Source organism: Phodopus roborovskii, unplaced genomic scaffold, assembly GCF_943737965.1.
Source record: "Phodopus roborovskii unplaced genomic scaffold, PHOROB, whole genome shotgun sequence".
Classification (NCBI taxonomy): Eukaryota; Metazoa; Chordata; class Mammalia; order Rodentia; family Cricetidae; genus Phodopus; species Phodopus roborovskii.
The window spans coordinates 30,112,604-30,135,903 of NW_026126540.1; the positions used below are offsets into that span (position 1 = coordinate 30,112,604).

The window sequence follows — 23,300 nt, forward strand, 5'->3', positions numbered from 1 at the left end:
GCCTGTTTTTCTTTATGATTCTTGTCCTGTTGCTGCCGAACTCTGTTTTTACCTTTGAAATTTTGGTGACCTGGCTGGGCCGGTTTGAGGAGGGCAGTCTCTGTGTTATGCTGCCCTTTCTGGTATCTCTGTCCTTTGTCAAGGTTAGGCCTAGACCTCATTTCCACACATGTCCCTCCTGGTGTTCCGTGACTCCTGGGGAATCTCCTCGGGTTTTTCATGGTTTAACACACGTTCTTCTTTCTTGCTGTCAAGCAGAAGCTGAGCTAGACCCTGTGACTTGGTCTTGGGCCTGAAATAGACCTGAGGTGGAATTATAGTCTGTGGAATCTACTCAGGTCACAAGGTGGAGCTTGCAGCTGGGATTCCTGGAGAATGCCTAGATGTCAGCCTCAAAACTGGGGGCCCCATTCTTTTCCCTAAAAGTTAAAAAAGGAATTAAGGAAACAGAAGAAGTCTTTTGAAGCCCTTTGAGCAATCAATAGAAGAAAAACACTACCCCATGTCCAAATTAGTTAACCCCTACAATCCCCTCTCCACCCCAGTTGACTGTATAGTATGTACCCAAACCACCTTGTTTAACTCCCTCCACCACACTTCCCCATCAACATAGATTTTTACACTACTGAGTACGTGCCCCTAGGTGGGTGGATTAGATTAACTCCAATGGGAACACAGAATGGGATTAGTTTTTGTGGCTTTAATTGTGACTAGAATATGAGTGGATATGGGATAAAGTTGTTGCGGCTTGAAGAAGAGGCACAGTAACTCATAGAGGATGCTGCTAAACATAAGCTATGGAGTGGGATGTAGATGACTACCTTGAAGGCACTTCTTTCTTGTGGGACATTTTGTCTGTGGCCTGCCATATGGATGGGCTCATGCCTCTTTAATTTTTTTAATGTGGGCTTTGTATATGTGTGTGCACACAGGTGTACTCATACATGCACATGCCATAGTGCCCATACAGAGGTCAGAGGACAACTTTGCAGAATTTGGCACTCTCCCTTCATCTCAGGTTGCTGGGGCTAATGGCGACCCTAATGACTGAGCCAGCTCACCGGTCCAAGGCATCTTGTTGGTCCAAGATAGTGGGAGGGGGCAAGGGCAGGACTAAATGGGTTCACAGAGGGTGTTTACCCTACATGGCATATCCATTTCTCTGTTCAAACCAGGCCTTTCAAAGAATATAAAGGGGACTTCAGAGAGAGATGGGAGACAATGGAATGGAGGAAAGATCTGGGACATTCTAGAGGGTGACACAGGCTTTCTCATTAAGCCTCATATAGGCTGGCTCCTAGCCATAGGGTTGGAAGAGGAACCATGAGGGGTTGTGAGAGGCCCTATGAGACCAGAAGCCCAGAGTAAGACATAAACTAGTGGGAAAGGGATTTGCAGGGCTCTGGGCTTGCCTTGTCTGTGGTCACTTTCAGTCACGGTGCGGGCTAGAAGTGCTGGTTGGGAAGGGCACCTTGACACTTGCTTCTCATAATCTACAGGGGCAATCTCTGGAGCGCCTGGCTTTCCATTCCAGACAAAATCTTCTCCTTGCTGCCTGGGGCTTTCCAAGCCATACAAGAAGACTCCAGGGAGGTCCTGGGGTCCAGGCCCTATGGAAACACACCCATGAGGGCCTTCTCCATATGCTGTCCCACCAGCTTGCTCTTGTCCAGGCTGGAACACAACTGGAGAGAAATTTTAAAAAGGAACTTTAAGCTTAGCTCTCAGAAGGCCAATGTCCAGTGGCCAGATGGTTGGTTGTTGCCTCCAGCAGCAGAGGCTCTCAATGAGAATGGCAGGAAGTACATTCCTTGGTCCTGGGAATAGGCAGGGGAGTGCGGCCTTTTAGAGGTGGCCAGCCTTCCTTCGCTTCTTACTGCTGATAACTGGTTCTTTGGAGCTACTCACATCCCCTGCACCCCTTCATCTAAGCTCAGTGCCTGGCTGGACTCTTTTTGCTGGGCCTCCCACTCTGTGGTAAGCTTTCAGCCTTTTCCAGTTTCATAGCCCCAGGATAGACTTATTTTGACCAGGACTTTGCAATGGGGAAATGAGGCTTTTAGGCCTCTGCCTTCAAGATATGAGACTCTTGTTTATTTATTTATTTGACTGGTGGACTCGGTGCTTGCTTGATATAAGTCTGTGCTGGAGGGTGTGGGTTATGCCATTCATAGTCAGGGTAAATAACTTGTGAACCCGTGGACAGGAAGGATGGTGAGGGAATGTTGGATTTTAAGTTCCTTGGCTATCGGCTATCAGTGGTGAAGGAACTGTCTTGAAAGATTTGGGGATGGGGGGGGGGCTTCTTCTCAGCCATCAAAATTCTTAGCTGCTCTCTTCTGGCACCCGCTGTGGGTTCTCTGGAATAAGTTCCCCGAATAGGCGAAGCGCAACTCTGCGTAGGTGGGCTGGTCCAGCAGGGAGCTTGCAGAACCCGTGGTAAACTCGGCGCCTCAGGCTGGTCTCTCAGGTCTCAATGGCCCTTCTCCCTTCATCAGGTAGAGCAGGAAGGAGGGTAAAATCTCGAAAGGTTCACTTAGGATGACAACTGGGCTTTTTTGTTTGTTTCGTTTTGTCTTAACCAGACCAGCTTAGAGAACATTAATCTGGAATAGAGCAGGAACCTATGCGGAAAAACTTGGGCAGATCTCAAAACCCCTGGGGGGCTAGTGTGACGTGATCAGAAACCTACTCTGCCTTGGTGTTGGGTGGGGGGATATTAGCAAATTGTCACAGCACCAACTTTCCGGATTTGCATCTTAATTGATAATGGGTAGTTAGGTCAATCAGACGCAGAGAATTTGGAAGGTAATCATACGGATTTGTAATCTGGATTTGTATTTTGGTCTAGTCTATAAAGGCAAAAGATCAGGGCTTGATTTTCGGTTGTTCCGACTGCCCTCCTCACCCTGGGAAACGAGTTGGGCATCGGGAAGCCAGGGGTTAAAGTTGGCAGGGAAGCAACCCAGGGATGGCCAGGCTCAGCCTTGGCCCGAGCCTCAGTCTCTCCCTTCTTCTCATTGGCCAGAGCTCTCGAGGTTTCTCTTGTTCCCCTCTTGCCATTGGTTGGGGGCTGGCTTTCCCTCCCCTCCGTCTTTTTTCTTCCTCCCCCCTCCCTTCTCCCTCACCCCTCGGACAGGAGCTCACTGCCTACCCCCTGTTCCTCGGGAAGGGAGGAATTCAGGGGGGAAAAAGTTTCCCAGAAATTTGGATCAGGGAAGGACGGGAAGACCGACAGGGGAAGGGGGGAGAGGGAGGAGAAAAAAAAGGAAGAGGGAGGAGAGAGGGGGAGATAATTTAAAAAAAAAGAAAGAAAGAAAGAAAAGAGAGAAAGAAAGAAAAAAAAAGAAAGAAAGAAAGATGAAGTCCTGTCTGCAAGGCTTGTGAGCGCCTGCCCGGGTGGGTGGGAAACTGGACTCTTAGCGCTCATGCAGCGAGCGGGCAGCGTTCCGGGCGCTCGTTCCTAGAGGCTGGGGCAGCTGGGGGCACCAGTCGGATCCGGCGGTCCAGGGCGGGGGAGGACACGGAGGGAGGGCTCAGATCACCCGCGGAGCCGCCGCCCCTGCTTCGGCTGCGGCGCCGCCGCCTCTACTGGGCCGGGCCCGGCAGGCGCTCCGAGCGTGCGGCCTCGGGGCTGCCAGCTCAGTAGCGCGGGCGAGAGGGGACCCGGGTGCGGGCGGCTAAAATGAGTGAAAGGAGAAGATCTGCAGTCGCCCTGAGCTCCCGAGCACATGCCTTCTCGGTTGAAGCTTTGATCGGCTCAAATAAAAAGCGGAAGCTGCGAGACTGGGAGGAGAAGGGGCTGGACCTGTCCATGGAGGCACTGAGTCCCGCAGGCCCACTCGGAGACACAGACGACCCGGCGACACACGGCCTGGAGCCCCACCCGGGTGAGTGTGTGGGATCGGACTACGGGAGGCGGGTGGAGAAGGAACCCAATGGTATCCCGGTGTGTGGAGGGAGACCCTGCCTGCTGACTCCAAGCCTCGCTCCGACGTGGGTTTCTTTTTCTTGGCATAAATACCTTGAGCCTCCCTAAATTCGCCGGAACCAATTTGGGGGGCTGGCCAGAGCCTTGGATTTTAATCGCCAATTTCAAGCAGGCCTACTTGCGTTCATCCCTTCTCTTGTAGCAGAGAGCAAGCAGCATTTTGAGGTGCCCACTCTGAAGGGCTTTCCCTGGGTTCGGAAGAGTCCAGTCAAAGACACTGGAGAAAGGGCACAGTGGATCTGAGACTTGCTTATGAGGGCTCCCGAGCATTGACCGGTGAAGTTTGTACTGCAGTCATGGGAAATGCTCCGTGTTTTTCATGTAGTTTTCCTCCCAAGTATGGTGGAGTATAACTGTATTTCTGCCTTGCTGGAGACATATTAGACCCTGTTTCTTGAGATGAGACTTAGATCTTTATCCAGTGCCCACAAATCTGTATTTGGGTAGGTGGGTTTTCAGTTAATTGGTCTTAGGACTGTCCACATTATACACATATAATATGCACATAACACTTTAAACTCAGGGCGGATGTCAGTGTGTGTATTTTAACAGAACCCTAGGAGAGGGAAAACAGCCTCACATTTTGCATTAAGTGCCAAGATTTCAACAGAGCAAAAACAGCCCGAGGGAACAGCTGTTGTCAAAATCCTGTAGGCAGGCACACAAACACAACACTTACAACTTGTTTCAGCGGCCTGGGAGTAGTTTAGGCAAATTGTATTTTCAGTACAGACTTCTAAAGCAGTGCAGGAGGTGGCCCAGCGAAACAACAGCAAGGATCCGGGAGTAGACCCCAGGTCCTGAGGCTTGGGGGAGGGGGTAGAGTCTGGCAGCCGCCCACACTGGGATGGGGACAGCCAGTAAGCTGTAGAGCTTGGGGATCCTGGCCTAAAAGCTGGCCAAAGCCCGAAGAGGGACAGCTGTCGCTTACATTTTCTCTTTCGGCACTGACAGTTCAGTTTCCACGCTCCAGAGGCTAATAATAACGCGATTAGCCAGAGACCCGCGGAGACAGAGTTTTATGAATTCTCCGTGTTCTTGTGGCGCGTTACGGAATTTCGGTTTAGTGCTGGGGAATTATTTTTATTAGTCGATGAAAAGAAAATTAAAAGGAGATTTATTTCGTCCATCCACGACTTTATCTCATTGGGAAAGAGGGCAGGTCCACTCGGACTGCTTCGTGGGCTATACAGGATGGGGCACATGGCTAATGGACGTTCCCCCCCCCCAGCCAGTTTCCTCTCTGAATTGATCTGTCTTGAGAATTATGCTAAGGCATCCATACAGTTATTAGAATGTCTTGCAGGCTTTCTGACAACTTTCGATTTGGGAGTCACTTTTATATAATTTCCCTCACAGTGGAAAAGGGAGAAATTATCCGACTTAGCAAGACTGATGTCAAGGGAACTTTTCTCTGGGGAGAATCTAGGTTGCTGGCAGTGTGTCTAGGGTCTTATGTTCAAAAGGGCCAACATGTGGGGTCAAAAAAACAAAACAAAACAAAACAAAAAAAACCCGTGGACATAGTTCACGGCTTTCCCCTTCAGTCATCCTTCTTAGCCGGACATGAGGGGAGCAAAGGGAGGGGATCAGAAAGAGAATATTCCAGACACAGACACGTGAACAAGGAGGGCCAGTCTCCAGAATTTTGTTTAGTCGTCCCTGCCTGACAAAGATTCGTTGGAAGATGTGATATAGAGCTAACCTCGGCAACACAGTTCAGTTTGTCTGTTTCATTATTTTATCACTTATTTTAAAAAGGCAAAAGGTTACATTTGGGTTAGGAAACAATGAACTGCATCTATGGGCAAGGTTCCAGGAGCAGGAATTCAAAACTGAGAGCACTAGGTAACCCAGCATAGCCTTGGGCAGACGGGCCCTCAGCTCTGAGATCTCGGAATGGGTTAAAGGCTTTCTTTTACTTGGAACGTCTAGGAACGAGAAATCGTCCTTTAGTAAAAAGGGCCCTTTGGCGTGGGACTGCTGAGCTCCGTGTCGTAGCTGCCCACTCTGAATCCAACTGTAAAAAGTGTGGGCAGAAATGGGGGCCTTCTAGGCCCCGGTTTTCCTTCTTTAGTATAGTACTCTGACCAGAGACACACACACAGAGAAATTGTTTAGGCAGCCTACTCTGTTTTTCTCCTATTGGGTTTCACAATTTATCTTTTCTCTATTAGAGCGGGAGAGGTTAGTGTGTTGGTTGCTAATCTTAGGCAAAGGGAGGAAATAAATACAAAATAAAACCAAAACTGCCTCTGGTCTGTTAAAAAGCTCATCAGACCAAAGTTGCTGTGTTTGTGGCTTTCACCATCTTCTCTCTGATGGATTCAACTATTTTTGGTCAACCCTACCGGATCCTGAAATCAGCAGGACTCCCAGACAGCCCAGGGCTCAAGTTGAACTGGTAAAGTCGAACTGTAAAGCAAACTTTAATTCAGATACTCGCTGGCTGTTTGCTTTTTCACAACCTGATTTTCTTTCCGGGTCTGGACAAAGTTGGCTTTAGTTGGCGCCTGAGCACCCGAAATTTGGGGCACCAACCTGAAGCCTTGGGGGAACAGTCAACTAAGGCCTCCTCCCTGCAGGGTATTCACTGGTGAGACAGAGGACACAATATTTATTTCAAAACCTTCCAATGAAGCCTTGTAGCCTCCCAAAAGCCTAGGCCTGCGGGGCTTCAGTACTGTACAGACGCCTGTCTTACTCTCCTGTTCACACTAGCTCCCACACGCTCTCCCGCACGCACTCCCTGTCTTTTGGAGATGCTGCTAGGGCTTAGAGGCCACCAACTGCTGCGAGTCTCAAGGCCCTGGCCTCTGACTAAGCTCAAGTGAGGAAACTTCACCCAGGATCGGCTGAACAGCTGCAGTGGCTGCGGCCTTGAAAATGTACTTCGGGCGCGCGGCGGCGCCCTCTGCGCTCCCACCGGTCCGACGCTCCACTGCCCTTCCTTCCCCCGCAAGTCTGGCTCGGACATTTCCCGCCTGAATCTTCAACGGAGTGCGGCCAAGTCCTGGTCTCCTGTGGAGCGAAATAATATAAACCTTCTGGGAAGGAATTTCTCCCTTTCCGGCCTACTGGCCGAAGGTCTTTCGGCTAGACGGGGTTATACCGGCCTAGGGAGGTGGCATCTCTGGCGGGTGGGCAGGTACAGGCAGGCCCACTCAGGCACACTGGGGCGGATAGACACTCCCTGGGTGAATAAGCAGAATTTCTAAACATTTTCGTTTGCTTCCACGCGCGCAAACCCTTGTGAAACGAGACAGGGGGAAAGCAGAAACCTCCTCCGCCCTAGAAGATTTTGTTCCTAGTTACCTCCGAGTTACCACCGGCACCAACTGGTCATATTAATTAATCTCCCGGTGTATTATTTGTTTGCTCAGAGTAAAACTGAGATTTCAATTCTGACGTTACCCACCCTGTTTCCCTATGGGGTGAAAGGGAGGAAGTGACTTCTGCACTGCCGTTTAAGAAACGGATACAGAGGGATGAGTTGGATGTCAGCGGAGAGAATATTAATGTCAAGAACCAGCAAAGACCCAAGTCTAAACCCAAGTTTAGAAAGTATGCAGAACCCCAAGCAGCTGCTGAGGGTCTGCCTGGGGTAGAGGCCTGGGTATGGGACTGTAAGTCCTCAGTTCTGAGCTGCGTTCGCTGCTGGAACACAAAAGCGGGCATCCAGGGAGCGGCAAGGAATTAAGTGGGCCTTGGAAGCTTGCCCTCAAAACGGCCTTCCTCAGAGGCTACCTACCCTTTTGGTAAGTGATCTTTTGTGAAGAAGCAAAGGAGGAGGTAAGGACCGAATTTGTCTTTGGTTGGAAAGGATGGTTGTTCACTGGAGAATGAGGGCCAAGAGTGCTTTTCCAAAGCGGGTCAGACGGTGACTAAGGCCAGCCAGCGTCTTCGGACAATGCGAGGGGCTGAGAGAATGCGCTCGATGGTGATTCGCTCCTATGCAATAGGAATTGGTTATGGAGACACTCTGTAAAATCCCAGTGGTGGGAGAAGCCATCGGGAAGAAGAGAGTAATCCTAACAGTACATCTCAAAGCAGAAAACAATAGTTAACTGCTAGGCAGCTGTGAGGCCAGGGAATGGGGAAACTTAGATAGCCAGAGTTTCCTGTCATTGGCAGCCAAGTAGACCTTGCTGTGGTTAATTCCTTAGTAGTTATCCCCTTTCTCAAGCTAGTCAGCCACTAGGCTGCACACATATTCACCAGGCCGACTTGAGGATCCGAGGAGTTAATCAAACGCCTCTAGCCCCCTGTCCACCCGGTGTCTCAGATAGCAAACCTAACCACGGTCTAAGACTTCCTTTCCTATACAAATATGCAAACAACCTAGGAGCCTTGAAATTCTGATTTCACTTTTCTCTGGATTCTCCAACGCCAGGTTTCTTACATTTCTTGTTGAATAATGCTTTGGAGCTAGCTACTTTGGGTTTATTGATTTTGTAGATGAAATTACCAGAAAGAATAGCCAATAGGGTGACGTGTGTACAAGGAGGAGGAATTAAATTTCTGGGAGTGGAAATTTCAGGCAGGAATTGAACTGACATAGACACCACGACGTTTTTTCTTACACCTCATGCATCATCAACAACACCCAATGCTGTAAAATTTTTTAAAACGAAAGAAAGTTGTCGATGTAAAATCTCTTTAATAAATACAGCCTGTGTGGAATGAGTGAAGAATGGTGTGAAATGTCCAATGTGAGGACCAACCCAACAAACTCAGAATGTTAGAGAGGCCCATTCCCTCTCTGTACAGTTTCTTTGCATGTGGCCACAAACCTAACGTACACCCCACCCTATGACATCCATTGCTTTCATTAAAACACGGACTATTCCAGATCCATCACCACAAGACTATTAGCAAAAAATTAACACACTAATAAGAGAGACAAATTCTTTGGCGATTTTAATCATGGATCCCAGTAGAACTCAGTTCGTGTACTTTGAACAAATGGACTTAAAATGAGTCTCTAAGTATGTCACTTTCGTTCCTCCATCTTGGAGATGCAGAGGGTACCCTGGAAGTGTTGCCGGTTCTTTCTTACTTTCACATGTGGAGCTAGTTCAATAGATATTATTGAATCACCCACCCATCTAAGGCGTATATTTTTACTTTTTGCAAAAGAAGGGCAAAACAGGCAACTGTTGACCATGGAATCTCTTTGCCCTCTCTCATGCACATGCTTTATTTTGACTCAGTCTTTTTTGGTTTCTAGTAAGCCTGGAATTTTAAATGCACATGATTGAGATACTCCCTGGGTTTGCACTGGGAAAAGCAATTAGCAAATTTATAAATCAGGTCTGTTTACACTTCTTTGGGGAAAGATAATCATTAGTTAATTTAAGTGAGGCCCTTGCTCCAAGCATCCGTGTGGAAAATGAGACTTAGTGGGGAGGACCTGCTGTGAAATGGAAGAGGTGTGGGATTTAAGCAACTGGAGAGGACTAATCAACGTTTATTCAGTACCATTAATGGCCTCACTTAGAGGCTGGGTGTTTTGTTGAGTACAAACTGCTAAGGAGTTTTTGATATCAGAAGTGAAAACAGGCGATCTCTACATGGATTCTGTATTTAAAATAAATAAACAAACTACTATCCACTTTGCTCTTTATAATGGTGTAAACAAAAAGGACACATTTATGCATGTGAACACCACAGCAAACCTCAGAATAATCCCTGGATGGTGGGATATAGATAATATGTCAGGGGAAGATGCTTCTTCTCCCTCCCTCCCTCTCTCTCCTCTCTCTCTCTCTCTCTCTCTCTCTCTCTCTCTCTCTCTCTCTGTATGTGTGTGTGTGTGTTGGGCAGTTTGACAGATTGGGAAAGAAAGGGTCTATCGATTTTATCTATACTTTAAATTCTAGAGGATTTGAGATTTGAAACTTCTAGATACGGTTTTCATTTATTTCTTAGTCCCCATGCAACAATTTTGAACATCTTCCAAGAGAAATATCAGAAAATTAAATTGTATAAATGTGATTAAAAACAACACCAGGCACCAGCAGCAAGTTTTCTCCCTCAGTCATTTAATTTTGGAAGTAATGTCATTCCTTGTTTGAATGGACAGAATGTTACTTTCAATTCTAAAGAGTAATTCCACCCCTCCCTCCAAGTAGGAAGCAAGTGGAATAGGAGAAGTCTGGATAATAATTATACTTTACAGAGTTGAGATAAGCATTGCAAATTGGGGAAATTGCTTTAGGAACATATGAAACACATGTAGAAATGTATCCCCTAATTGTCTTCTATTTCTATTTCTTCTCTCATTTTCTCTCTCCCTCTTTCCCCCCTCCCTTTTCTTCCTTGATTTCTTTTTATTCCCACTTAGTAGTCAAGGATTAGATGAGGTGGGTGCAGAAAACTGCCGTATACTTTATAGTATGAGACCTTAAGAAGACAAGCAACAAATTACTGGATATATAAGCACCGGGATATTCGTCTTTCATCCCAGTAATGAGCAGGCAGAGGCAGTCGGATCTGTGTTAGTTCCCGGCCTACCAGGGCTTCCTAGTAAGACGTGGTCTCAACAAAACAAAACAAAGAAACAAAAACCTGAAAATAAACTCCCCCCTCCCAGGTCTTTATCCTCAAAGATCCCTATACTAGTGGGAGGCTGGGATCGTCTGTGTATTTCTCGTTAGAGGAACAAATTTCCCGTAACTGCGTAGCTGCATAGCTGTGGCTTTCTCCGCTGTGCCTTGTCCCTCTAGCAAAAGGAAAAGGCCTCACCTAGAGGATCTCTGCTTCTTGGTTCCTCGCATCGTCACTTCAGCCTCCCTATCAAAGGGGAAACCGCGGTTTTTTCAGCCTCAAGAAATTTCAGCTGACATTTCACCAGGAAAGGAACTGGATTGGATCATTCCCTATGAATCCATATCTGAGGCAGTTAGGGTGACCTTTACAAGTGTGCAATGGCTGCATAGGTCATACTGTGCCAGTCGAACATGCCTCGGAGGTGCAGAGAGTGGAGATCGCGCGTGCATTCTCCTGCGGTGTGACCATCTCTGCTGAGCTCCCATCCTGGCCTGCAGACGCCTGGGGTGGGGAGGAGAAGGTGGGGTAAAGGGGAACAGCTTTGAGTCCCTGAAACGGTGGAGTCCAGAATCCCGAGTGATGGGGCTTGGGTGTTATCTCTCTAATTACACACGGGAGAAATGCAAGGGCTCTTGAGTAACCGGGAAGGACTGGGAGAAGCCATCCCTCAAAACAATCAGACTCCCCCCAAACAACGAAAGAAAAACAACCCAAAGATCTTACACCTCGAGCCCTGAGGGGAGTTTGAGTTTTGCTTTCATCAAGCTGAACAAATTTCCGAGGAATCAAACTGACTTCAAACATTAGCAATTAGAAACCAAGAGTCCCTCGGCCTGAAGAACTTCTAATCCTTAACCATTTCCAAATGGGTGATTCTAGGGTCAGTAAATATTGTAGCCAGCCTGTTAAAAGAAGAAATTCATACTGTTGGTTATGTTGCCTAGGGTAGAGTCCTTTCAGAACCCTTGCATTGCCCCCTGCAGACAGAGGGGCCCAAAATGACCATCCTTCAGCTGTTCCTGGGAAGACAGTGCACACAGAAGTAGTGACTTTCGTAAAAGAGAACCCACTCAACTTTACAAAGCAGCCTGGGAAGGGACCACTAGAAATCAAATCAGCAGGGAGGGCTCTCTGGTGAACTCAGCCTTAGTGGGTAAAGAGAAGTCAGCCCTAGGCAAACCCCAGCACAAGATCAGCTAGACCCACATGGCCTGGACATAAGCCTGGAGTTAGGTAGCTTGGGTGTGTCCTAAAAACATAACTGGTCTTCTCAGTGAGAAGGGGCAAAGCATTTTGAGCCGATGACTGTGTACACAGCAATGCTTTTCCCGAATTCAATATTTTTCAACTCAGAACCTTCATCAGTCGTTTGATGGGTTGTTGTTCCTGTTCTTAATAGCACAGTCCAGAAGGGCTGTATCTATAGAACAGAAAGAGAGAGAGAGAGAGAGAGAGAGAGAGAGAGAGAGAGAGAGAGAGAGATTAATTTGAAATTTAGATGTATAGAGAAGATGGCAGAGTAATATGGCTCCAAGACAAAAGGGCCAGAGAGTTCAGCAACCAAAGGAAGGAGTTGTCTGTGATTCTTCTCAAAGGCTTTCCAACAAAGCCCTACACATGTCTGCATATTCTGATCTATGCCTCCTGGTATTATGGTGGGAAGAGGGTGGGACTCACTTAAAGCAGGAGGCTTAAATTTCAGTGCTGGCTGTGGTATTAATGTTGAAATAAGGATATAAAAGCAGGCATATTAATGTTGAAAGAAAGTTTTAAAATTGTTTCATAGTGGCTAGTGAGGCCTTGATTTCTGGCTTGGGCGAGGAGAGAGCCAGTTTCAAATGAAACATGAAGCCCGTTTAGCAACAAGATTCCACTGCCCCTGTTAGCTTTTGTTTCAAAAATATTAACACTTCCTCCTAATGTACCTTGGCCAATACTTGACCCACCCTTTACACCATCGGAATGAAGGAAATTTTACTGCACTTGTGGAACGCTGCAATAGTACCAACCTAGGGTCAAAAAAAATTTAGAGCTAAAATTAGGTGCTTTCATAGAGCTTTTGAAATTATATTATATTAATATCACATGTTCAGAAATCAGAGATCGGTGATTTCCAGTTGTACGTGTTTGATGCCTAAATGAAAAAAGCCAACAAGGGCTCTAGGGCATCGTGAATTGAAAGGAAATGCAAACTACTCATACTTTGACTGTGCTCCACTCACTTCCCAGAAACAATCAGAAAAACTATCTGAAAAATAAAATTGAGAAAAGTAGTATATCACTGGCGAACTGAATCGGGGCAAAAACTGCTTGCCCTCTATCCCTGCTTGAGCCTGATGGAAAGCACTAGGAACTATTTTCCATGTCTAGCCTGCTAAGCTGAAGTCTTGATCTGGCAGGGATATGAGAATGCTAAAAGGGTGACTTAGTAACAGGCAAAAGGCTTGTCAACAAGATAGATCAGCTTAGCATTCAAGACCTCTATTCATAGCTGCTGAACTTGAGAGCAGGGTCAGAGGCAAGAACTGGGCCCAGCACACACCTAACAGTGTTTCTATCTTGTGAGATCCTGCTTCCTTACAGATGTCTGCACCTCGGGCTGCCTTCCCGCCATCATCTATGACCTCATTTTGAACAGACCCTATTTGAACTCTTAAAATCCTGCACGTATTATTAGTTCTCCTTGACCCATTACTACTATAGAAATTGCTGAGGGAGAAGGACCTTGCTTTCATTGCTTTTGTTTCTTGGGAGTTTAGCACTAAGGAAAAAAAAATCAAGGATATTTGTAGCCCAATACAAATGATAACAAATAGCAACATTTATTGGATGTTTAACTGTGTCAGCCATTGTGTTGATTTGAAGACACACTTTCTATTTACACACAGAAAGTACATATATTAAAACAATTACTCTTATTGTGTTATTCATTTTTTCTTTTTTAAAGAGACATATTTACTTATGTGTATGAGTATCCTGTTGCTTGTACACCTGCATACCAGAGAGGGCATCAGCTGTCATTGTAGATGGTTGTGATCCACCATATGGTTGCTGGAAGTTGAACTCAGGACCTCTGGAAGAGCACCCAGTGCTCTTAACCATTGAGCTATCTCTCCAGATCTACGTTATTGTTTCTATTTGGTGCAATGAATGCATTAGTTACACAGGATCCTGATTCTAAGCTCAGATTCTTGGGGTCACATTGCTTGCTTTAGAGCTCTGGTCATAACCTTTCACAATTGTATGACCTTGGACACCTTTATGTCCTTAAGCACATGTGTCTACATCTATGGAATAGCAGCAATAAATGTGTTCATCCAATGGTTGTTGCTAGGATCAGCTGAGATAGTACACATACAGGAAGAAAAGATGTAGCTCAATGTCTGTCATTATTTCCACATGAGTCAACATGATTGGACCTTAGTGATTAGCATAATAAGCAATGGCTGAAAGTTGTAATCTATAAGCAGTAAATTTCTCCATTTTTCTGTAAGAATTGGTTCTTCACCCCATTTATTGTCTATGATTAGAAGCAGTACAGAGTCCGAGTATGTATGGTAAATAAACTTAAGTAGAACCGAGTTGCCTAGTATTCCACTGAGACAAAAAGCCAGAACCTGATGAGTTTAAAGGGAGAAAGAGAAGGTATTCAAGGACAGAGATCCATGGCTGCCATGCAGTAGGAGGGAATGTTGGGAAGGTGGAAGGTATGGCTGAGCCATTCAAATTCACCAACTCCCCTAAGAACTCAGCTCCAGGAGGCAGAGCAGGGTGTCCAGAGGCAGGGAGGTAGACCAATACCAGAGTTCTCTGGGTCGTGTCTACCCCCAGCCCAGAGTCTTTGGAAGGTTCGCTCTTGCCTGATAGCAAATAGGAAGATTGGCTTTTTTCTTGTAAAAACAGATTCTGATGGAACTTCAGGATTGAAATAATTACTTGAGAGTACAGTAATTTGGGATGCTGTGCTATTTGATTGAGTTAAGAAATTAGAGCTAGAACAAGTGGGGAGGGGAGAAGAGACAGGGAGAGTGAGAGTAAGAATGAAAGACAGATAGATCAGATAAAAGAGAGAGTGCAGTGGGGTGGTGGTGGTGCACGCCTTTGACCCCACTACTCAGGCAGATGCAAGTGGATCTCTGTCAGTTCAAGGCCAGCCTGCTCTACAGAACAAGTTCCAGTACAGCCAATGCTATTACACAGAGAAACCTTGTCTTGAAAACCTGAGAGGGAGTGGGAGAGGGAGGGAGAGACAGAGAGAGTAGAGGAGAGGAGAGGCAGAAGAAGGAAGAGGTGGTGGGGAAGGAATTAGGGGTAATTTAAAGGGATAACTTAAAGATTAACTTATTTGTATTTTATGTCTGTGTGTGTTTTGCATGCATGTATATCTGTGCACCACATGTGTACAATGCCAGTGGAGGCCAGAAGAGATCACTGGATCTTCTGGACAGTTGTGAACCACCTTGTGGGCACTGGGATTCGAGCCCTAAACCTCTGTGAGCCACCTCTCCAGCACCAAGAGATTAGCTTAAAGGAAAACCTGCAGGTGAGGGGTAAAGAACTTGGGAATCATTTATAAGAGAAGCAGTGGGGGCCCAGACTGGACTCGAACTCACATCTGACTGCACTATTTGCTTGTTCATTTTGCTCTTTTTGTTTTAAATGGTGCTGATTCTAAACCATCTTCCTGTCATTCCCCACCAGTGGTGGGAGAAGGTAGCTCCTCTGAGAAAGAGGGACAGAGACATGAAGTCTTTCTGAGCCTCTTTCATGCTGTCCGGGACCTTTCATGACAAGCTCTCAAGCCCTGTTCCTGTAGCAAGTCAGGTCTTTGAAAGCCTTTTCAAGTCAGGTAGTTTTGTTCGTTTTCTCCTCTCCCTTCCCCTGCCACCTCTTTAGATGTTTGAAAATTATGTGGTATGTGTGTGTGCGCATGCGTTGTGTGCGTTGCATGCGTGTGTGTGTGTGTGTGTGTGTGAGTGTGTGTGTGTGTGTGTGTGTGTGTGTGTGTGTGTGCAGGTGCCCTCAGAGGCTGGAAGACAGGGTCAGATTCCCCTGGAGCTGAGTTATAAGGGGTTGGGAGTGGACCCACATGAGTGATGTGAATGGAACTCAGGTCCTCTGCAAGAGCATCAAGTGCTCCTAACCTCTCAGCCACCTATCCATGTCCTAATCACTCTATCTTTACACTTACCAGCTAGTCCTCAGAGAAAAATAATTTTTTCTCCATTGTGCAGACGAGGATATTAAGGCTCAAAAAAATTAAACATCATACCTACAATCATACAACTGCAGTTTACCCTAACCTGTCTGGCTAGATTCTGAACCTAGCTGTACCTGCTGCCCACTACTCTTTATTTTTGAAACAATTTTATTATTATTATTATTTTACATATCGATCCCAGTCCCCCCTCCCCCATCCTCTCATGTCCTCCCTTCCCACCTTCCCCTATGTTCCATTCCCCACTGACTCCCCAGGGAGGGTAAGGCCTTCCAGGAGGGATCATCAAAATCTGTCAACTTGTGTCTTTAGGCTAAGGGAGTATCCCTCCATGGGGAATGTGCTCCCGAAGTTCTTTTGTGCACCAGGGATACAACTTGGTTCCACTATCAGAGGTCCATTGCCCAGGCCTTCTAACTGAGACCCAAATTCAGGGGGTCTGAATTGGTCCTATGCTGGTTTCCCAGCTAGCAGTCTGGGGTCCATGAGCTCCCCCTTGTTCATGTCAGCTGTCTCTGTGGGTTTCTGCAGCCTGGTCTTGACTCCTTTGCTCATGACTTCTCCCTCTCTTCAAATGGATTCTAGGAGTTTGGCTCAGTGTTTAGCTAGCTGTGGGTGTCTGCTTTTGTTTCCATCAGCTACTAGATGAAGGCTCTAGGATGACATATAAGGTACTTATCAATCTCATTATCAGGGAAGGGCATTTAAGGTAGCCTCTCCACTACTGCTCAGATTGTTAGTTGGGGCCATCCTCGTAGGTGTTTGGACATTTCCCTAGTGCCTGTTTTCTCTTCAAACACTCCTCCACGGCTCCTGGGAGTGCAAACTTGTACAGCCATTTTGGAGATCAGTAAATGGGAATCAGTCTAGCACAAGATCCAGAAATTCCACTCTTAGGTATATACCTAAAAGGTACACATTCATGCAACAACAAAGACATCTGTTCAACTATGTTCATAGCAGCATTATTTGTAATAGCAAGAACCTGAAAACAACCTAGATGCCTAGATGGATAAAGAAAATGCGGTACATTTACACAATGGACTACTACTCAGAGGAAATAAACAATGGAATCTTGAAATTCGCAGGCAAATGGATGGAACTAGAAGAAACCATCCTGAGTGAGGTAACCCGGTCACAAAAAGATGAACCTGGTATGTACTAACTCATATATGGATTTTAGACATAGAGGAAAGGATCACCAGCCTACAATTTATACTGCTAGAGAAGCCAAGATACAAGGAGGACTCCAAGAGAGTCATACAAGATCCTCCACAGAAGGGGAAAGAGACAAGATCTCCTCAGCATATTGGGAGCTGGAGGGGGGGCAGTGAGTGGAGGGCAAATTAGGAGAAAGAGAAGGGGAGGAGAGGAGAACATGAGAGACCAGGAAGATTGAGGCAGGGGAGGAATGGAGAAGAGCAAAAACAGAGATACCATAATAGAGGGAGCCATTATAGGTTTGAAGAGAAATCTGTAGATGATTCTTAACTGCCTTAGGGAGAGCATCCTGAACTTGCTGCCTGCTGAGCTGCAAACAGATCATTAATTAGAGTAAGAGCTTTTTGAATTTTTAGGTCTCTGTTGAGCTGTTAGTCTGTACTGTCTTCAGGTGGCTACAATAGTACCCACTGTAGAGGGCTACAGTGACAGCATCGTCAGTGGAGTTTCTAAGCTATGATCTTTGGAATGGGACATGGTCAGCCTTCCCACTGTGGTTTTTGGTTTTGGTCCCCTCCCCCCATAAGGAACTGAAATTTCAAGTCTGAAGGGCAGTAGCTACATACTGAATTCGACCTAAAGCCTCTTCATCCTAAATCCCCTCCTGCAGTGAGATTCAGGGACAACTGACTGCTCTGTTTTACCCCATTCTCCCTTTCCACTCACAACAGGGTGGATGGAGTCTTATTGGTAATTGATTCAAAATGGAACAGCTTAGGAAGGTATCGGTTGCAGCGACAGGCAATTCCCGCGATCCTAAGTACTGTTGATTTTCTCAAACTCAGCAATCACAGCTGAAATCCCTTTGCCATGGATTGAATTTACAAAGGAAGAGACTCTGATTTCCACAGTGGCTTCATTTTAAAGCCAGAGGATTAGGAAGCTGCCTTGAGGACCCACTGCAAGTACACCCACTCTTCCAGCAATGGCTTTAACTTTAACCTCTCAGTGACTGCTCTGATTCATTTGTTCATAACAGCTCTATTTGGAGCAGCCTTGTTTGCTCCGAGGTCTGTTACTCACAGGGATCTGTCATCCTGATAAACACATTCACGATCTGTTTCTCCTTTCCTGCAGTAACTGGATGGGGTGCCAGCAAAGAACTTATCAGGGAGTTTCTTTCCTTTTTCCACCCCCCCCTTTTGGGGTCCACCTGTTCACTGTCTTTCTGTCACTTTCCCACCCACTCTATGTAACCTTCCTCTCTTAAAGAGTCAGATGTCTCCAACAGGGATTTGGAGAAAATCTACACCCACTTACCTCTCTGATTTCCATGTATAGATTTTTACCATTAATGCATTTCTTGGCCTTTTAATTGTACAGTCTGTTATATTCCTGCCTGCAGTGCCTAAGGACAGAAAAGTGGCAGAAATGGGTACTGCGTGAAGTCCGTCTTTGTTTTGCAGCTTTGCTTTCTGTCACTGCCAGCCCTACTCCAGTCAGGCAACTAACTGATGGGATTCCATGCATTTGTTCGGCAGCAGAAACATACGAAGTTCCAGGTCTATTTCCTTTCTCAAGGAATGCATACATTCTCGAGGTTGGAATGATGAGGTGAATACTGCAATCTTGCTGCTTTTCTGGATCTCATTCTTGAAGTCTGTGTAAGCAGAAATAGAAATTCTGCAAGATATGTCACTAGCCTGGCCTTGGCCATTTCAACTTTTCATCTCTTCTCCAGCATTCAGAGCACTAGTTGTAGAACTGCTTTAAATCCAGGGAACATTAGATGCCATCTGGTACATCTATCCGTTACCCAGATTAGACTGTGACATCACCGAGATTTAAGGCTCTGTGATATTCTGACTGGGTGGTAGGTACTGCTGAAAGGTTTCCTTGTATATTCAAGGCCAATCTAAGAAGACAGTACATGAAGTTTTGTGTGTGTGTGTGTGTGTGTGTGTGTGTGTGTGTGTGTGTGTGTGTGTAGGACTGGAGTGATGAGGGGTGAGGGGTGTTATGGAGATCTGGGTGTAATGCTCCTTAGCCTGTGTGAGTGAATTGGTTCCGGATGTTAAAATTTTTTCCTTGGGGCTTGACTACATTCTTCTTTTTCTTTGCCTGTCTGTTTTCCTGCCCTCATTGTTAGGCCTCCACAACTGTGTGGCTCATTGCTAGTGAATATTGAGATTTGTTTTCCATGGCATTGGGTGAGGCCCAAACTCATGGCCTTGTGCTTGCTTAGGCAAGCGCTCTACCATGAAGCCAAATCTCCAACCCTGCTATTGAGTATTGAGAGTGAAAGTTGTACTTTATTACATGGGTAAGTTTGGGGGACATGTATGGTTACAGAAGTTTGAGTTTTCACCTAGATTCTTTTCTGGATTTTGAGGACTTTTTTTGTAGATAACTTTGGGAGATGGTATGGAATATTCTGGAAAGCAAACAAGGTTTCATGCTCTATGAGCAGAAGAGCAGAAGACACTGGATGGTGTGGGAAACCAATATATAACATGAAGTCTATTATAAGTTTGGTCTAGAAGCCATATGGTAAAGGCTTGGGTGCTGGCTTGTGATGCTTGAGAGGTAGAACACAATAGGTAAGACCTAATTGGAGGAAGTTGGGTCCTTGGCAACACGGTTTTAGATGGACTCGATTCCTTTCTGTCTCCCTGCTTCCTGGTGGTCATGAGGTAAGCATCTTTGGTATATCACGTCCTGCCCTCCCTTGGGTGATGATCTTTTTCAGTATGGGCTCAGAAACAGTGGCACAGCCCTGAGACTTTTGAAGCTATGGTTCTTTAAGTTAATTTTCTCAGTCCTTTTGTCATAGTGACCCACACAGAAGGTAAGCAGATAGCACTGTGCATCATAAAAATGGGGATTTGGGGGTGAGATGGTTCCGACTTGAACCCAATTCTGTCTCTGTGGCCTTGAGTAGGTGACTTGTTACTCTGCCTCAGTCACATGAATGTAAAATGAAAATAGTAATTCTTACCTGCTGCAAGCTGTAAGTCTGGTATGATAATTAAATGAGATAGATTTCAAGAGCTTGGTATAGTGCCTAGTACACATAAAGTGTTAAAATAAATCATGTCTTGCTCCAAATTTTACTTTTGGTGAAGGGGAGAAAACTTGGAAAGTCTTCATTTTTCTTTTTTTGAGAAAGTGTTTAGAGCATGTTGGGTTGGGCACTGGAGGCTCCAAACTCCCTTCCCATCCCCTTTGTACTCTCCACAGTCCTTCCTCCCTCATAGGCTGTTTCTCTCTGTTCATGTTAGTGCTCTTATTTCCATCTGGAGTTCCTTTTTATTCTAAGTTCTTTCTGAAGGGGGTTCATCCTACTCCCATGTCATCTTAAACTCCCAAGATGCAGGAATATCTCAAGTTGGAAAAGGGCAACTGGTGATAGATGTTAGTGGACATGCTTGTCCATCAACTCAGACCTGTGATAGACTCAAAAATTACATAGGCCAGTGCAGAGATCATGCTTGTGGGCCTTACCTAAGAGAGAGGAGTACTTGGATGGATGCCACCAATTTATCTTTAGTTGGTCCTGCTATAGAAAGTATCTCTTTTAGGGATATTTGATGATTCTCTCTCAGTCTGACGCCAGTGACAAGAGACCCCAGCAAAATCATCTGTAGCTCTCCCAGGGGTAACTAAGACCATACAAAGGTGGCTGCCTGCTTTTGGCTATCCCTGTCAGAAAGCTGCTCTTCCTGGAGATCTTCATCCAGTAATTTGAAGAAACCATTTTTGAGCAAGCTCCTGTCTTACACTTGTCTTCACAGACCACAGACTATTTCAGGCTGCACACTGCCAACACACACACACACACATACACACACACACACACACACACACACACACACCACACACAGTATTCTTTTGCCCTCTTAGATTCTTGAGAAATTGATGTATGTACCCAAGGAGATGGTTTTTGGGGCCTCTCTGCCCTATATTTTTGAGCACACATGAACTCACAACATTAAACTGGTCATATAGGAGAACAAGTAAAGTAGGAGATTGAAGCAGGAGGATTATGAGTTCAAAGTCAGTCTAGATTATATAGTGAGAACTCTTTTTACCAAAAAACAAAAATCAACAAATTAATAAAACAAGTAAACACTCCCACAAAAATATCAAAATTAGTATTTTGCAAGCCCACTTTAACTGGAGAACACCGCCTTATGCAATTTTTGATTCTTATAAACAAAATTTCCAAAATAGAATTGGCATTTATTCCACTTTGTTGATGTGTTTTGTAACCAATACAGCCATTGTAAGCATGGCTTGACTTCAAGATGGCATAGCATGAGGTATCTACCAGTCACTTATAGATTTGGCTTGAGACAACTCAATGCGTTTTTCTGTACTCTGGAGTCTCCATCTCTAATGGGGATGAGAACACTGGATTTGAGTAAGGAGAAAAAAGTATTTAACTGTACTATCAACAAGGCATTTCTGTAGCCCCAAACTGCTGTGTTCCTGTTGCCTGGAGAAATTTGCTATGGACTTTGTTTTGCCTGAAGAGATAGATACTAATATTTAGAGGCAGGATTAGCTCGAGGGAGTTCTTTTGACCTACTATTCTTTATAGGTTTCAGGCTTTGTGTCCACAGCACTCTATGTTTCTGTCCACCAGAGGAGATAAAGAAATGGAATAGCCAGGCATTGGTGGCACATGCCTTTAATCACAGCACATGGAATAAAAGGAAACAAAAGTTCTCTGCTTTGTGCAGAAGTGCAAAAAACGTATCTGCCAATGAACAACAGATGACGTATGCTTGAGAAAAATTGGAATGGGTTGAGCTCAAGCAGAGCAACAGAAATTTTTCTGGTTTTCCCTTCCCTTGAATTGTGGGGATATGCAAGTGAACTGACAGGAGGTCCCAGCTTCATGATGGGGAGAAGGCAGGTGGTTAGCAGAGGAGATGGGAACTGTCCAGAAGCATAAATCTCTGAGCAAGCTGGAGAGCTGAGAGGTGAGCAATACAAGGCAGAGGTTTCACAACACAGTTCAGTTATCTGTCTTAAACAATCAGGGATGGAGATACACACGTGCCAGGTTATTTTTGGTGTGTGTATGTATATATGTATGTATGTATACATGTATGTGCACACACACACACACACACACACACACACTAGGACTGACCTGGGCCTGACTTATATAACAAGGAGGCAAACAGCATCACTTTGCTACTTCCTTTTGTCCTGTGTGTCTTCTAACCATCCTTCCTATTGTTTGTCACTGGGGCTTCCTCTACGAAAAGACTTCCATGCTCTATTTGGACTCTGCTACTATGCCCACATGGATGGTGCATTGCTAGGGCTCACTACAGCAGATTCTACATAAATGGTGACTTTTGGCCATTGCCATATATTTGAAACAGTGAAGAGTGGGAACAGTGGGTAGTAGCCTGAATGCGAAACTTCCAAGCCATCCACACAGAGCTGGGGGCAGCTCTTGACTTGAGCTCAGGAATTCTATGTACAGTTCCTACAACAAGTAGGGTAGCCAAATCCTTGCTCTTGTCTTCTCTCTCTCTCTCTCTCTCTCTCTCTCTCTCTCTCTCTCTCTCTCTCTCTCTCTCAATCTTTCTCTAGTTGAGTGTCTTTAATCCTGAATCATGATGATACTTCTTCAAGATGCATTTGTGGGCCACTCATGATTAATACCCTGCAGACTCCATGGATAGTAGTTTGGGAGAGTGGAGAGCGGAGAGCATACACTGTGAACACAGTGCTTTTCATTATCCTCTTTAGAGAGTGACTGTGGCCCTCATAGGAGGGAGGCACATGATAGCGCTCTAAGATCTAGTTTTAAATAATCAAGATTCCGTTTGCGAGTGTCTAGTGAAGCAGTACAGGTGGCAAGGCTCCTTATGAGGAGTACACATTATCCATAACTATTTGGAAGTATAGGTTTTTCTTCAGGTATTCAGAGGCCAGAAGGTGAGGTTAAATATCCACAGAGTGTAACTCCAGAAGCCTCATGTCTTGAGGTCAGCACACAGACTGTGCTGTCTACTGGGTAAGGAAGATGGGACAACTCACAGCCATAGGACTTAGGGGAAGTCTTATTCCTTAAGCTGCATGAACTATAGGAAATGAGTAATTTGTTGGAATATGTATACAGGAGAAATTCTCTGGTTGCTATGTCAGTTGCCTTTTGTAGCTTTCTGGAGGGCGCCTCTTTAACCTATGTCAGTACCTGACAGCACATCATAACCACTCTATCCTAGGAAACCTGAAGACTGACTTCTCAGTCCCAATAACATTTATGACTTTCAAACAAAGCTTAAAGTAGAGTTTGCTGTCAGAAAGGAGTTTGGGTAAAGGGACAAACTCCCTCTGCCTGGATCTGTGGTT

General features: G+C 45.5%; 1 protein-coding gene across 1 annotated transcript in view; it reads left to right on the forward strand.

The window, feature by feature from the left end:
* The first annotated feature begins 3,440 nt into the window (after window positions 1–3,440).
* Tbx15 (T-box transcription factor 15) overlaps window positions 3,441–23,300 on the forward strand; it is a 98,648-nt gene continuing 78,788 nt past the window's right edge. The window contains exon 1 of the mRNA XM_051199019.1: window positions 3,441–3,890. Within this exon, the coding sequence (XP_051054976.1) occupies window positions 3,686–3,890 (205 nt within the window). The 5' untranslated portion in view covers window positions 3,441–3,685. The remainder of the gene's footprint in view (window positions 3,891–23,300) is intronic.